At 38.7% G+C, this 17,307-nt stretch overlaps 2 protein-coding genes across 3 annotated transcripts in view; both read right to left on the bottom strand.

The window, feature by feature from the left end:
* Positions 1-850: 850 nt before the first annotated feature.
* Positions 851-8,050, bottom strand: LOC132156135 (synemin-like). Its single transcript, XM_059565011.1, has 4 exons — positions 7,111-8,050; positions 5,153-5,277; positions 3,649-3,719; positions 851-3,472 (listed from the first exon to the last, which is right to left on the bottom strand). Exons 1-4 carry the CDS (start codon positions 7,906-7,908, stop codon positions 1,275-1,277), a joined length of 3,192 nt encoding a protein of 1,063 aa, XP_059420994.1. The 5' UTR covers positions 7,909-8,050; the 3' UTR covers positions 851-1,274.
* Positions 8,051-13,759: 5,709 nt separating this feature from the next.
* The window catches only part of LOC132156132 (insulin-like growth factor 1 receptor), an 84,196-nt gene continuing 80,648 nt past the window's right edge, over positions 13,760-17,307 (bottom strand). For both annotated transcript variants that reach the window (XM_059565006.1, XM_059565007.1), the window contains exon 21: positions 13,760-14,936. In XM_059565006.1, coding sequence (XP_059420989.1) covers positions 14,438-14,936 — 499 coding nt within the window. In that variant the 3' untranslated portion in view covers positions 13,760-14,437. The remainder of the gene's footprint in view (positions 14,937-17,307) is intronic.

Raw genomic sequence — 17,307 nt, 5'->3', positions numbered from 1 at the left:
TTTTGTTAATAGTTTAAGATAATACAAACATAAAAATCTATTTAAAAATGAAATGCTAAATGAAGTTGAAATTGTTATTTGCTTCCTCATTCTAGATTATACTCTTTGTTTTTTTTATCCCCATCACTGTTAATAGGCACAGGAAAGTCACCATTGCAGCATCTGATGTTAACTTGAATATCCGTTAAAGATAAATAGAAAAATAGAGGGAAATTTTAAATGCTTCTGTGTAAGCTGTCTAGCACTTATTTTTAATGTGAGATTTCTACGATCCAACTCCTCCCCCCTTACTGTTTCTGTACAGTACTAGAGCAATGAAAAATGTGTTGTCCTGGAAGAGCAGGATTGCTAGATTAGTCCTTGCTGGTCTAATGTAATTTAAGGATTAAGAGATCTCTGGGTGACAGGAAGGAAAGTCAACAGTCTAGTGCTTTTCACCTTCATTAGAACTCGACACTGACTGTGACCAAATGTAGACCACTATATAAACTCATTTCATGGGCGTGAAAAAATTCTAATTTGTTACTGAAAATATCTGTGATACTATGAATTCAGTTTTGAATAACAGACAAATAAATGGCCAGTTAAAGTGATCACTCTACAATTTCTGCATACCTGTACTTCTGTAAATATCTCTTTCTGTTCATTCCGAGCTTGTTTTTGAAATGCCGTGGAAAGTAGAAGCACAGTATGGTACTATAACAAATTCAACTATGTATATTTTTAAGAGAACTGCTACTTGAAAGTTTAAAAGAAAACTTTGTATTTTCACTTTTTCGCTTAAAGTTGCACGATATGAAAATGAAGTAAAACAAAATGTCCAGACAGTTAATCTTGTTCCACAAAAAGTGTGGAATCTGGAAGATTTTGCAGTGTTTTTGAAAGAAATAATTTATGCTCACCATAGCTGTATTTATTTGGTCAAAATTACAATAGTAATATAATGAAATATTATTTCAATTTAGAATTACTGTTTGAGTATATTTTAAAATGTAATTTATTCCTGATGACAAAGCTTCATTTTCAGCAGCGAATACTCTGGTCTTCCAGTGTCACATGATCCTTCAGTATCATTATAAATGTATTTACTGTCACTTTGGATAAATTTAATAGATAATTTATTTATTTATTTTTTTTACTGACTCCAAACTTTTGAACAGTAGTGTATAGTCATGATGGACCATGAATTTTGGATTATGTTTTACAACACCTGATGTGATTGACATGCTATTTTGGGATATAATGTGTAATTTCACTGTTATTTCATTATAATATCACTCTTTGGGGCTTTCAAGATAAACAGTTGCGATTCTTTTCTCATGACAGACCTTCAAGTGGGGGTCAATCATCTGTGTCTGTGGGAACTCAGTAGCACCGCCACCTCTTTGTACATCGATGGTTCCTCCACTTGCTGATTCAGAAGATCCGTTGTTTACATCCATCTGAAAAGTGAAGGATTTCTCACTAGGGCCCAGCTTGATGTGTTTTTCTGTCTTGCCAACTTCATCAGTTGAGCTCCATTCTTGGATCTCTTTGTCGCCGGTTATCCAAGGCATTCCCTCCATTTGAATCTCCTCTTGAGAAATTTTCATGGTGTATCCTACTGCAGCTCCTCCACCAATAGCCTGCTGGAGCTTTGGGTGGGATGAGCTTAGTGCTGCCATTATCTGCTCCTCAGATAGAGCATCTCCTCCTCCTTCCAGCAATCCAGATTCCTCCAGTGTCTGGGACACGTTAAGCTCTGCCACAATGGTCATGGTTCCATTGTCTGCAATTTGTTCTACCTTTTTAACGTCCACAGAGACATTTTCTGGAGTTTCTCTACCTTTCGTAAAAAATCCAAGCTCTTCCTTGAGGGCTCCAGATACATTGTCTTGGATTTGCTCTAATGCTCCTCTAAGCTGCTGTTCAGGGTCTAGTGAGTCCTCCCTCAGGATCCCCACTATGGACTGTTGCAGGGTAGGAGAGACATGTACCTCCTCTTTAATTATGCAGTCTTGGATATTGTCTCTCAAAAGAGAGTGTTCGTATTCAGGTGAATCTCTGTAACTGTGACCTTCAGCAGTGGGCTGTTTGAAGTCGTCTTCAAGGTAATATCGTTCATCAGACAGATCGTCCACAACTCCGTAATGGCTATAAGACATAAACCTTCTACCCTCCTCAGACTCTGACATATTGTCTTCAGGAGTGAAGACGAAATACTCTTGTGAGTCTTGGCCATGTGAGAAGTAGGGTAAGCTTTCATCTCTGGTAACTTCCTGAACCTGCACAGAGCCACTGTTTCCATATTGTGAAGCTTCAGCAGAACCACTCTCACAGGGTTTCATGGTCTTGGGGTCACTCTCTAGCTCCTCGATTTGGAAGAACATTGATGAGGGATCAATATTTGGTTGTTCAGACTTAATCTCCAAAGTCTCCTCTATTTCAGTTTCACCCTCCTCGTCAGACTCCACAGGTTCTTGGATTATCTCCACATTCACCAACCTATTTTCCAAACTCTCACCTTGCAGGCCAACTCTCAGCAAGTTCTCGATCATGGCTCCAGTTGGGGTTCCTTTAATGTTCTCCAGGGTCACTTTCTTGACTCCCTTGCTGAGAAGTTCCTCCAAGGCAGAATCTTCAGACAGGTCCAGCTCCTCCTCGACTTTAGATTGTAAGACAATCTGAGTCTTGGTGGTTCCATCCTCTTGCTCTGTTTTCTCCACATGATATGTGACTTTTGAGTCCGGGGATGAGCTGACCTTAGAATCTAAACCAGCTGGTTTCATGACCTGCTGAATGATTTCCTCCATAGAAACTGCATCTAATACTTTTTCCTCACCTACAAACACTTTATGCCCTACATTTTCAGACTCTCTCTCATCTTCAGCTATTGATTCTTTCACACCCCTTCTTTCTTCTTTCATTGCTACCTTTCTTTCATTGCTGCTGGATTTTTCTTCATCTTGTTTGACATCCATTGATTTTAGTTCATCATCTTTCTGGCTGCTTTCTTCAGCGATGGTCCTACTCAAGTTCGCAGGAGGTGATATCACTTTCACTGGCTTTGGTTTCTCTATTTTTGATGCTGTAGAGCTTGTTGTACTTTCGATTTTAGAGGGGGGGTGATCAAGTGAGCCCTTTGAAGACTGCTGTGATACCTCTTTTCTCACAATTCTCTGATCTGTCTCTCTTTTTATCTCAACAGCAGAGACTCCTGGTTTTGGGGTACTTGAAGCAGCTACCTGTGCTGCTTTGGTGAAGGAAATCATGTCCCTTCTTGAAGCAGGACTTTGGTTTGCACGATTTGATACACTGATCCCGGAGGGTTCGCGAGAGTGAAACTGACTTGATGTAAATGAGGTTCTGAGGCTGGAAATAGGTTCCATATATTTAACATCATATCCCGAGAAGGCTTTTTGTCTTGTTTCTGATCGACTTACTGAATTGACGGACACTCTTGGAGTGTAAGGATGGGTCAGCATTTTTATATCTACAGATATAAACAACACACAGTACAGTAGATAGATAAAAATTTGGATGATAAACATTTTACTTTCTAATATCTCTCTAAGTATGCTAAATCAATAATTATCTAATGTTTGAATAATTAAAATAAAAGTAATTCACAGTTGTTAAAAACATTATTTCATGCTGGATGATAAATACCTATTAATCTTTCTCTTGAATGCTGATTAGACCATGTTTGAGCATGTCTGCCTTCTTCTTCCAAGAGTGCCCTGATGAGCATAACAATTCCAAAGGTTAAACGGGCACATTTAAGGTCAGTCTAATTACAGTAAGCAGAACATACAGTATCATGAACAAAACCTCAGCACTTCTTTTTCACCTCTTTTGAGAATGCGGACAACCTCCATACTCTGCCATGACCACGTAAAAGCTCAAACAACATTAAGGGCAACCAAAAAAACCTACCAAGCCCATGAACTTGTCCTAAACAGAAACACAGTTAAGATCACTAGTTAAGATCACCAACACTCTTATCTCTCAAACTCTTATCCACCATTGTGTTTAATTGGGTAAATGGGTCCTTGAGCACTTTAAACCAACCTTGACAATGCTTAAACATGAAAAATACATTGGCGAACCAAAGCGAAGCAGACTTTGTTGAAATACAGACAGTATCCCTATGAAAGTCCCCTGGGATTCCTCTGAAAGACTAAACTAAAAATAACTGCCACAATGGACCCTGTCTGTTTTCATTATGGAACACAATGTGCAGTTTTAAACAGACAATGGAAAGACACTTCTACATCATGTTTCAGTAGTATCCAAACTACTGCTAATATATAAAAGACCATCTTCAAGGGGCCAACCAAAATTTGACTGTTTAAGAATAAATGATGGTTGACAAATTATATTTTACAAATACAACCAGCAGTGGTGGATCTGCTACATTTAATCTATTGTTGTGTGGCTTCATTTAATAACTCCACATGCTAATCTTCCATGTGCATTAGCTAATGCATCAGGTGGCTTTACAGTTGAATAAAAATCATAAATCTGCTTCAGTGTTAAATGTACAGTGATTAGGTCATAAAAACAGAGGAGTTAACCAGTCTAAAAGGGAAAGAGGGGTGGGGCTGTACACAAACTTGCAAAATGGGCAGGTATTAGTTGCTCTGTTGCTGCAGAGACTAAAAATACTTCTATGAGGCTAATGTTGGGGATGGTGTCAAACTTGACTACTCAAATCTCTAAACAGACTACACTGAAATGTGTATATTCACATTACTACATGGAGAAAGTTTTAGATACCCCACATGTTAAGAATAGCAGAATAAGGGGCCATCCACACAGAATGCTTTAATTTTTCATTTACAGATTTGTGACATGGAAAGTGGAATGGAATATCTTTTAACTTAAGCACCATATCATGCATGAGGTGCTGCATAAGATCCCAACACACTGGTCAAATTTGTCCATCTAGTGCATGTTTAGATAGAAATACATAAGAAAATCAGAGTATTGGAATGTAAAAAAAAAAAAAAATTCATTGTGAACGACACATGACAATGAAAGAATGTAAGAATTATCAGAAAAAGAAATGCTGATTTGTCCTGATATGGACTGTACTCAAGCCTTGTGTTGAGGGTACTACATGGTCGTTTATGGAGAAGCAGCATTTAATTGAATTTTGTAGGAGCTCTACCTGTATGCAGCTACTTCCAGAGCAAGGCCCATCTTGACCTGTAAAAGATCCTGATGGTCCTTCAGCTTCTCTGAGATGGTGTTAGACAGCATTCTGCGCTCATACTCCAGTTCATCAATGATAGCCTGTAGGACAAGAAGGTAGTTAGACTGTTTGCTCTTTTACACACACACACACACACACACACAAACACACACACACACACACACACACACACACAAAGTTCAATATACTTAAAGATAAAAGGCTAGCGTTTTTTCTTCTTCTGAAGGAATCTTATTAGTGATTTGAAAGTCTGTGGTAATTATAAATTTAACTGGGTTAGGTTTGGAAAGGTTTTACCTTTCAATCTCAGTTACAAACAATGCCTTTTCACTAATGCACTTAGTAGTACCATTTAAACTATGAAACCTATTTTTATCCCATCTCTCTCTTTCAGAAGGGTGTCCACTTGCATCATATTGATCCACACTATATATTTGGGTGCTACTGTTTGTGTAATGCACCTGTTTGAGAGCTCTTCCAACATCACCCCCCTGATAAAACATTATTTATATAAAGTGACAGGTGTTTTTAATGATCAAAGGGTTATCTGCTTCAAATTGCTCCAAGTCATAACACAAGGGTCTTTACAGTAAGTCAACATAATTCACAAATCAAATATACAATAAGCTAAATTCAATGGTTCATAAAAGCCTTTAAATTCTCCTTTTACTCCAGTGGCTTCACTTTCTCCATCACATATTCTTGGTGATCTCAAGTTGTGGCATTAATTTCACCTAATTTAAATATTAGCTACATTTGCCCTGCATTAGTATTACATAGCACTTAAATCTTTTGACTTGAATAATTCTGTCAGCAAATGTTCATTATAGGGCAGCGACATTAGTCTGCTTGTTTGGTGCATATCTGTTTTTGGAGTCTGAATATTTGGCACCAAATAGGCTAGTTGCAGTAATATTTTGAGACTGACTGACATCCTCCATGCAGCCCATTCAATTTAGTCCACAGTGACACAACACTTTACTGATGCTTGCACTTTCCTTCAGTAACTGCTCATTTGACATTCTCTCTGGAAAGAGGCAATCATGGGGTAAACCATTAATGCTCAATATTTCCAAAGCATATTGAGCTAGAGATGATAAACATGGATACTGGCAGTGCGGAAGTGCTCCTCACTTCAGCTCCTGAGGGGCCCATTCAAAAACAGCTGTTGGGATAATGTTCATTTACATGAAGTTGATGACTGCTTGGTTTCCACTATATGTCTGTTTTGTAATCTTTTATTTTACTCTTGGAAGAATTTTGTGGTGTTGTGATATATTCTCAAAGTCCCCTTGGCCAAGAGTGTTTTCTCAATTCAGACCTATCTAAACAACACTTTATATTATAGTATTATATTTTCAGCATATTTATAAAAATGTTTTCGAAAAATATATTAAATCTCTCTCTCTCTCTATATATATACGTATGTGTGTGTGTGTGTGTATATACACATATATATATATATATATATATATGGAAAAATGGCCCACCCTAGAGGTAAAAAATTATCTTTATATATATATATATATATATATATATATATATATATATATATAAAGATAATTTTTTACCTCTAAGGTGGGCCATTTTTCCATTTTAGGGGAGGGGGATACAGACATTTATGTGTGACATACTTTTTACGCTAGGTTAATTTCATCAAACATCTAAGTAATAGTTATCAACAAAAACAAAGGATTTGTGCTTCTAATGTAAAAAAATAATAATATGGGACACCAATGTGTAAATTAGTATAATGTGCCATGCTGCTGCTGCCGCATGCGCTCAGAGGGAGCATTGTCGTGCTTTACGTAATACCCGTTTTCTCCAAGGATACCAGACAGTAAAGGTGTTTTTTAAATATATATATATTATTATTATTATTAGAGGACTTTGTGATTGGCTTTGACACCCACCTGATAACGGCAGATTTCATCTCCGAAATTGTCTTGCATGTTTATGAGCTGCTCCTCAAGGTTCAACTGTACTTGTGTTTGTTTCTCAATTTCGTCACGCAGCCTCTTGAACTGTGCAGCAAAGTCCTTCTTTTCCCTCTGAATGTCCTCCAGCCTCGCTTGGTCTGCTTTGATAGACTCTTCGATTTCCTCGACCCTCAAGCGGTACATGTCCAAAGTACCCTGCCAGCTTTCAGTGAAGTTGGCCGCATACTCCTGCACCTCTTCCATCGATACAGCTGGAGGTGCGTGACACGTTTGAGTCACAACGCGCACTGTTCGGGAGCGCACCTGGTCCCTCAGGTGGGCGATTTCCTTTCTGTGGCCATCTTCCAAAAACTTATATTCGTTTTCGAGCTCAATGAGGCGATATTCTAACGCACTGTTGGTCTCAAGAGCATCATGGAGCTGCCTGTTGCAGGCTTTCAGCTCCGTGTCGATGCCTTTGCTCGCCGAAGCCTCCTCTGAACGCATCGCTTGAATCATCTGAAGTTCATCGCGCAGCTTCTGGCGCTCCATCTCTGCTCTGCATTTCTCGAAAGATAACCGCTCCACCAGTCTCCTCATTTCCCGTAGCTCGGACATGTGTTTGTTTTCCCATTCTCCAGACCTGTTTTTTCTGACTGAATTTATTTCACTTATCAAGCTGGTATTTTCTTCTTCCAACTGTTTTGTGCGCATTAGGTATTGGCTGAGTCTTTGGTTGAGCTCCTGCAGTTGGAGCTTGTCGCTTTCAAACGGTTCTCGCATTCGAAACATTTTTCTTTGTACTAGTGTAAATCTAATTGCGTTGCGTTGCGTTGACGCTTAAATGTGTTAAGCTTTCAGGTCTTTTGTTGTCATCTGTTGTCGAAGCGCAGGGCGGAGGCAGAGTCGAGCAAGTGCGGAGGATTTCAGCTGATCCCACGTCCAGTTAGCGAGTCCTACTCATAGACTGTCACTGCGGTCCTACTACGGTGACGGTTTAGCTTATGAATATTAATTACGCAACGCGAAACCCGCCCAGTGATTTGCTGAAACAAATATGCGCGAGACAGTTGAATATTAAGTAGGTTATGTGACTGAACGCCTTGAAAAGCTTGCGTCAGCACGCTGTAATTAATATTCATAACTCACTCCTTAGCCGTAGTAGGTTATACAATCTCCGTCCCGTCCGGTGAGATGTTTGAAGGAGTGCGTCTTTAGCTCTATGGTGGGATATGAGATGGCTCTCCCATGTGGAGAAAAATGGACAATGCACTCCCGTTTGTACATCCTCAGTTGCGCAAAGTGTCATTTTTTGTAACAGCCATACACAAGACATTTAAGATATATTACAGTTGTATGAATTGCGAAGTGGTAAACCGTTGAGGTTGGACAGTCGCGGAATTGTAGTTAAAACATATAGGTGGATTCGCTGTGTAAATATAACGAAAGTGTTGCCTGAATCGTAAACTATTTTTCTTTATGTCACACGACGTTTATGTATTTATTTATTTATTCTTACTAGGCTTTGGTCCTTTTCGACAATATGTTGTGAATCCAAGTTGGGAGACAGCTACAGCATGTATAGCAAAACGAAGCCATGCATTTTTCATTAGGTGTTGGTCAATGTCTAGACCCCTTTAAAATAAATTCCACTTACTGAATTATGAAGTGAAGTGTGTTTGGGGAATATGGCTAAATTAAAGAAGTAATCAACCCATTCGAATCACGTATTTTCTAACTTCTTAAGTGAAGAAAACAAAATTCACCACTTTTAACTCCTTTAATTGTGCATTTGTCCTTTTTTTGTAGATTACGTTTTAACAAAATGATAATTTAAGGTGAACTGTTCCTTTAAGAATACAAATAATATTTTAAACTGATGAACATGGTATTAACCCATATACGTAAAAATCATAACGTCTCATCAGTCAGATAAACCTATTATGGTCACACTTTGTTATTCAAGCAGTGTTTGAAGATGGCAGGTCATGGATTATTAAGGAGATTCCTGTCAGTTATGCAAAGTCCTTGATGATATAATGGCAGGACGATGACTCCAAAGGTAACACAGTCCAGACTTCGTAACAGAGGAGAGATTACTAGATGCTTTGTTTATATTTTGAGATGACATGTCTTAGAACTAAAGGTTTCTTGTTACTTTTGATACAAAAAAGTGATTGTCATTTTCTTTTCTTTTTTGATGGGCAGGTTGTTATCCATTTGGGCATAGCTCCAGGAGCCAAATGCATCACACTGGAGCAAACAGTATACTAAACCAAATTAACAACCTGCAGGTACCTGTGTGATTTGTACACTACCCTTCGCTGTACCATGGGCAGGGAAAGGCTACGCTGATCCATGTGGGAGCCTCAGGCAGCCTGGCAAGCCCAGAGAAACTGGTACTACAACTCCAGACCATCACACAGGCTCTGTTACGCCAGCTGGACTGCCCTGAACTCACAACCTCCAGATACGTGGACAGAAAACAGGTAGAAAAACACTGAAGAAAACATTCTCCACAAACATAATCCTAAAACAGATTACATAGCAGAAATGTAATAAGTGACACTCAACACAGGCCTTCAGACTTATTCTTTTTTTAATTCAAAATTTAAGAAAAAAAGAAAATACATGACACCTCTTCAGATATACATTAAGCCAATGGCATGTAAAAAGTCTACCGTCTCAACTGAAGGTGAGAAGAAAACTGAAAAACAGGAGGCCTTAGATACATAACTTACAAGAAGACGAGAGTACCAACCAAGCTGTTTCACCATCAGTTTCTATCAATGCAACGACACAGAGATTTTTATTTTTCCTCCTTTTGTCTTTGTGAAAGGAAAATAAAAAGTGTTATTAAACTCTTTTCAGTACAGTAGATCAAGGCCCCTTTTGAAATTTGTCGGAATGCCAAGCAAAAACAGTGCCTGGGAAATGATGTCTGCGAAACCTCAAGCTCATTATTGCAATTAAAATGCATACATGCATCTTTTCTAAACCTGAGGTTTTGCATTATGAAGAAATATAATAAAATAATAATAGTTCTTAATATAGTTGAGGGAATTTTTTTTTTGACTACCTTCAGGTTTGCAGAGAACTTGCATTTGCAACATAAGCTATTTCTACTGTAAACTCGTCTCTTTTTAATTTTAAAATCTAGTCATGTTCTCTCTCCGTGTCACGACTACCCGTAATCTACTGGACATCGCTGTCCTATTTGTGTCTGTGTATATGTGTGTTTCTGTAGATCTGTAATCTACTGGTAACGAAGTAACCTTGGCAGCATTCACTGAAAACTGACATTCACTTTGCAACAAGCCAATGCTTTTGTCCATATTCATTACAGAAAGAAAAAAAGAAACAGAAATAAATAGTGATATCTATTATTTTCCCATTATAAACACATCAAAATCTTAATCACTACATCTACATGTGATACACTCCCACCCATATACATAAGCAACAATACAAGCACAAGGGCTTTCATAGAATGGTTATTTTGATCATCTTGTACCACAGAGAATAATATTCTTTACTAACAATGCGCCTCTCAGCATCCCGACCAGGTCTCTTCCTACTAGTGCCCTCATTTCCAACCCCTGGAGTTCAAAAGATCCAAAATATTAAAGACAAAGACCATTTTAAGTGCCATGAAACAAACGACCAGGGGCTGTAAGACCGTGACTTTCTCTGAATCCACTCTGCATTTTAATCGTCTGACCCATCTGTTTTCAGCAGTTGTTTGGAGAAAGAAAGCATGTTGGTTAGATCCTCCACCTACCCAATGCTATTGGCAAGACTAGTTGTAGTCTCCGTTAAGCAGCATGTTGTCAGCAGCAGTAGAAAAGAGAGGCAAAACGACAGCCCTTTCTCTCTATGGAGAATGATGTTGATGAATACGGTGACAACAATTGGCCCTTTATACATGGTACTCACTAGATATGTGGAGTGCATCTGACCAAACACATCAGCTGGAATTTTTTCCAGGTAGGTTTATGAGAAAGTAAAAAATCCACTGGTTTGTTGTAAGATAGTGTTATGAAATTGTTAGATGCCTCGACCCAACGGTATTAAAGCAGACTGAAGAAAAAGAGAAGGATGATTCCATTGTGATAGAAATGGGTATTTATAAACCAGGTGTAGTTATCAGTGTGCATTAATGTCGCCTTCAATTATAGGCCATTGAAAAAAGTAAAAGAACAACATTTTTGTGCAAAAGCACAGTGTGTCTGAGAAGGGCATGCTGGGAAACAGGATTTCCAGTGCCATGATCTGTCGATGCTGCAGATGAATTCTTACTGAGCAAGATTATGTAAGCTAATGGAATTTAATGGAAACAATATCGTGAACAGTTTTTCTTGTTCTATATCCCATCCTCTACGCCTCAGCTGTACTTTATAATAACAGTGTGATGTTAATTGCATGAATTATACTTCACGTGACACTTTTCTTACTGCAACTGTTTTTATTTTTCAAAAGATGATTGAAAATTACCATTGAAGTTTAACTTGCATAGCAAGTAACTCGATGCGAGGATAATTTATTTGCTAGCATATGCCCCCTTTACTTAAGATATGCTTTCCTAAACCTTTATGAACAGTTTATTTGATTTATATGGTGGATAAGAGGAGATCACTGAAGAAGAATATTAAATAAAAAAGAAAACACTGATAGAAACTTTTGTTTCTCTATGGTCCATCATGATAAAACCATCTGGTGAATTAGGTATTGTAATATTATTATTCAAAAAGTTTTGCAGCATGATTGAAAGCAGTGGGATTTTTGTGTTGCTGGGCATGTGATATGGGATGCAAGAGACACCATTAGGAATCCCATAGGCATGTTAGCTCACACCATGACTTCCTCTCTCCATTCCTGGAAGATTGGGCTCTGTGGTGCTTAGAGAGCTTTTGTTTTTGTTTTTTTAAATCAGAGACAAGACAGAGGATGATAAAGTGTCCTCTACAGGAAAAAAAGTGTGATTTACTTTATCAATTCATCACTTACACATTAAAAATAAAAGAGAATGAGGTAGATAGATGCTGAAGGAAATGAAAAAAGAAAGTCCCCCAGTCATGACATCATGCAAAATGCATCTAGAATTCAGACTTTATACTAAATCACAAGAGCATTTGTACAGTGATTTCTGTAATAACAGAACCCAAAATATAACCCCCCCCCCCCAAATGACCTTGTAAGACAGGATAAATAAGTTCTGGGTAACGTTCCCAAATGCACATGGAGAAATCCTTCAAAATAAAACTAGCCAGGGAACCCTACTGTTCAATTTAGCATTCTTTGAGTAAACTGATCACTTTTCTGAATTTGAACCCATTCTTATTTGGTTACAGATGGTGAATTTCATCAGGAAGGTTAGTGCACATTGCATGGATTTATAAAGTAGACGTGGGTTGCGCGTGACGCCAAAGCAGAGATTATGAATGTATTTTGTTTGGAGGTATTACAGACTGGTTGGGGTATGCGAGACAAATAAAGCCCTGGAAGATACTATTCAATTACATGGATGGGTTACAAAAATAGTCTTGGAGGGTAAAGAAATGTAAATGAAACCTTCTATGATGACGCCTGGCAGGAGACATGAGCACGGACACTGACATACCAAATGGCTTACTACACTGTAAGCAGAGACCGGCAACCTAAAAAGCTGAGGTGGAATCAGCTATGATGAGAATGACTGAAAAAACAAAACCATAACATTAACCTGAGATTGAGCTGCACCTTGTGAGCAATGCTAGACAACTGTATCAAGGGTGCCTAAAGATCACATGCAGAGCTAGAGAGTTTGTTTTAACTAATAATAATAATAATGAGTTAAAAAACACATGGACATGTAGCAATGCAGACAACCTCTTAGGGAGAAAATTAAAATAAATTGCTACTCTCTTTTTTGTATTTTTTTTTTTCTTTTTTTGCAAGAAGAGTATAAAGCATAAGAAAATGGACTGTAGTGGAGATATCATAAAATATTAAAACTGAAGGATTTCTTATATATATATAAACACCCACAAAAGAAAAAAAAATAGCAGCTTCTTTCTTTACAGACACAGAGGTGAACATCAAAACCGTAAAAAAGTTATCAAAAGTGATTTAAACCAATGATTTGTTTGTAAATGATCTTGTGGTCTAACATAGAACTGTAAGACCCTTAGAATCACAGGAATTGTACAGAGAGACTAATGACTAATCTAAAAAAATACCTGCTGTGTACAATGCCTCGCTCATCTCTCAAAACAGATGTTGAAACAAATGAAGCCCCTGTTTTCCAGTTTGCTTCATGATCGAGCCAATCCCTTATAATTCATATCAACTCTCTGCAGCGCACCAATCTCTTCACCTTCGTGATCAGCGCCGCAATCTTTTCTTTCGACTGGAGAGATCGCTCTCACAGAGGCTCAGCTCACAGATGGTGGGTGCAGCAGGAACTGCCATGCACTAGTTGGAGATGAGAGCCATATAAAAGGAGGAAAGGGGAAGGATTTACACACTCAAGCTGATTGTAAAAGATGAGGTCCAGAAATCCCCCATAGTTTAGTCTCTAGATTGCGCTACTTTAAAGTGCGACCTCGAAAAAATTTGCTGTGAATAGGGGGTTGGGTAATGATAAATAACTTTTTTTTGTTAAATAAAAAAGAACATTTGATTTGGCAAAAATTTGGCAGTTTCAAAAAAGCCCACCTCACTCTCTCACAAACACACTCGAGATGGTTTAAGTAGAAGGGTGGATCAACCACGAATGTGACCAATCATTGATTGAAAACAAGCAGTCGCAGCTAAGAAAGTTTCTGCCGCATCTTGAAAAAGAAATGTGATGACAAAGACAGTTTTAGTTGAAGAAAAGTACTTGCGCTGAGGAGGTGAATGTGTATTTTGTTTTGTCTAAAAACACACTCGTATGCACCCCGAAAGTGTTCACGGGCTGGGCTTGCTGGCTAATATGCTTGTCTCTCTTGTTTCACAATGAACTGGCAGGGTTTCTTCCTTTAGAAACATTAAAACAAGTTGTTTTTTTCACACAAGTGAAAGCCAGGGCTCTCTAGTGTGGTGGTTTGTTCTGAAATCTTAAATATTGCAAGAGTTTTTGTAGGCTTGTAGTCACCAGTCACCCTAAACATCCTCCGTCATACAACAAAATGATCCTCAGACATCCAGATAGGACACAGTCCAACTGGTTATCGCCACCAAGGTAAGCCCTGGGTTTTGACTCCTCGAGAACGAAAGAAAAATTACCACAGAAACACAAAAGTGCGAGGGAATTGTGGGTACCCTGTGTGAGGGGTAGAGGGAGACTGAGCAGGCATGATCAGCAGGGCGATGATTGAGGCAGTGGCAGCGCTCGCTCGTTCTTCCTCCCTCCGTTCATGTGCGCGTAGGGCTGCGTCTCGTCGAACGACGGCCCCAACAGCACCACTGGCCCGTTTGCTGCTACCTGTCCTGAGTGCTTGTCTAAAACCAGGCCCGGAGAGGCTGAGGAGGGCGGTGAGGTGGAGGGGGTCGGGGGAGACCCCATCGGCGTCCCTGGCCCCTGAGCTGGGGAGAGTGGCTGTGGACTATGTGTCTGAGCCCCTGTGCTCCCCTGAGAGGAGGGGGCCAACATAGAAGCAGGTTCCAGTGGAACGTTCTCCATGTTCTCCACCTCCATGTCCAGTTCCTCAGTGTCGGGTGGCTTGTTCTCCTCACTGTAGAAAAAGCTAACCTCCCGGAAAGGCGGCTCCAGTTCTTCTTTTATGCTGTTGATGATCTCTAGAAAAGAGGGTCGCATCTTAGGGTTGTACTGCCAGCACATCCGCATCAATTCAAACCTGTAGAGCAGATACAGAAATTGCATCATACTGTAGTTTGATACTTGATCGAAAGTCACGTCACAAAAAGTTTCTTGCCTTATTCAAAACTGAGTTTGAACTGCATAATAATGCACACTAAAATAAATGAGCCAGTTCATTTGAGTAAATTAAATACACACAGCACTACCAGTGTTCCCTGATTTATGAACAAATGACTCTTTTAAGCCAGTTCTTTTAAGTGAATCAAAAGTATACAGTATGTCCAGTGTAGCTTAAGCCTGACAAAAAAAGACTAAAACTAACAAAAACAGTTGATGTTAATTGAAGTAAATCTGAAATGGAGTATAAATATTACATAAAAACGAACTAAAGTGAGTGCACTGTAAATTACTCAAATAAAAAAAAACTGAAATAAAAAGCTAAATAGAAATAATAAAATATAAAAGTTTTTAATATAAAACTTATATTCTCCTAATAAAGGAAACTTTCATTTATTTGTACGCAAAATGTACATTATAACTAAAATATGCATGTATAAATCAGAACTAGCAAATTTTCTCTTTTCAGAAAATGTATAAATCTCATTTTCATGTACAGATCTCACTCATATACTGTACTGCATTGCAAACAAGCAATATAATGTCTATAAAATCTCATAAACCCTGGGGTGTTTTCCCCCTAAAAATCTCCACCCATCAACAGGTGGCAGTGTTCACTAGAGCTAGAGCACACAGGAGTGTTGTGGAACAACGCACAACTTCTAGAACATTTTGTGGTCGTACACACTGAGAAGTGCACTATGCCAGAATTGCTATCCTAAACACTTCACAGACTCATTCTATGTGAACAGCTGAGAACACATGAAAAGCAAAAGAGCCAAAACAAAACAAAACAAAATCATAAACCCATGATCATAACAGTTTGGTGTGGTACTGTCCCACCACATCTTGGTAAAACAAACAAACAAGCTAAGAATAGCGCCAGCACTCACTGACCCACTGAAATACAGTTTAAGTGTTCTCCAGCCGCAGGTTTAGAGCAGAGCAGGGCGCCTTAGCCACACAACACAGAGGCCTTCTCGCAAAGACATTCCACAGTATCGGGTCAAACAGTGCGCTGGAAGTTTCTCTGCTGGGCATTAGGAACTGACGGGAAGTTAAACTTTTCTGTGGTTTCAACTTCTGAGACGTTCTCTCAAAATAAAGGCGAGTTTTTTTGGACACAGGCCTGGTGTTCGCGAGTAACCTGCCTGTTTAGAGTTTGTTGGATCTCAAATTCATAGCCGAGGCCATCTGTTGTTACTCACTGAAGTGAATTCAAACCCATTTAGTAAATGTGTTAAATCTTGCCTGCTGTCTGCACTCACCATCACTTTTCCAAAACCCAGTGAGCCACCTTCCTGTGTACTGCCCCTGTGAACGGCTGCCTTCTAATAATACAAAACCTCGCAAGTTACTGTTTTGGAGCACTCTACAAAGTTAGCAACTCTGCAAACAGCACTCAGCATGAGAGATTCAACTCAAAATTGATCCCAAAATTGGGATTTTTGTGAAAAATTGACTGAGCTTGTCAATGCATTTGTAATACAAGTTTACAATATTACTGTTTTTACTGTTTCTTTGATCAGAAAAATGCAAATCAGATAAAACATTTTAAAAATCTTATACACCTCAACTTTTAAACAGTAGTGTAGTCATGTCAAAAGTATGACTGTGATTTCTTAATATGCTGTATATGTAGGCAGCTCGCTAGGTTTCAAAACAGAGCTACTGACTAAAATTAATTTGTAAAAAAATATTATATATATATATATATATTATATATATATATATATTTTTTTTTTTTTCAAAATCAGCAAGAAAAACCTATGATTCCATGATAGGATTAGTGATATACTATTTAAAAACAAAAAAGCTACAAAAATTATCATAGTTGAAAAGATTTGGGATAAGAATATCCAAATAGCGAACTCAATATGATGAAGGGATCTACAAGCTATTTCTGAATCTCTGCCCTTGTATTTCAGCCAAGTACAACTTAAATTCTCATGATATCATAAAAATGTGAATGACATCCTGACTTCATGATGTTTAGCTAGGCATAATGATGAGATACAGATGACAAAGTCTTAAAGCGCTAGCTATGTAGAGTAGCGCAGCATATGTTCAATCCCCCTCTCTCGTGCAATCAGGACACCTCGTCGTAGCTGCCATGGAAACCTGGGGTTTGTGTTTCCATAACAGTTGAGACAAGAAAGAGTGACTGAGGGGGAAAGGGGTCAGGAGAGACGGACGGACAGACCTCATGCCTCGCTACTGACATCAGCCCAGAAAAGGAGAACGGCAGACCGGATCGGTGACGCAGGCAGACACGCTCTAAAGATGATGTG

The sequence above is a fragment of the Carassius carassius genome, chromosome 13 (genome assembly GCF_963082965.1).
Source record: "Carassius carassius chromosome 13, fCarCar2.1, whole genome shotgun sequence".
Taxonomy (NCBI): domain Eukaryota; kingdom Metazoa; phylum Chordata; class Actinopteri; order Cypriniformes; family Cyprinidae; genus Carassius; species Carassius carassius.
Note: the sequence above shows the minus strand (reverse complement) of the source record. Positions and strands in the feature narration are given on the sequence as shown.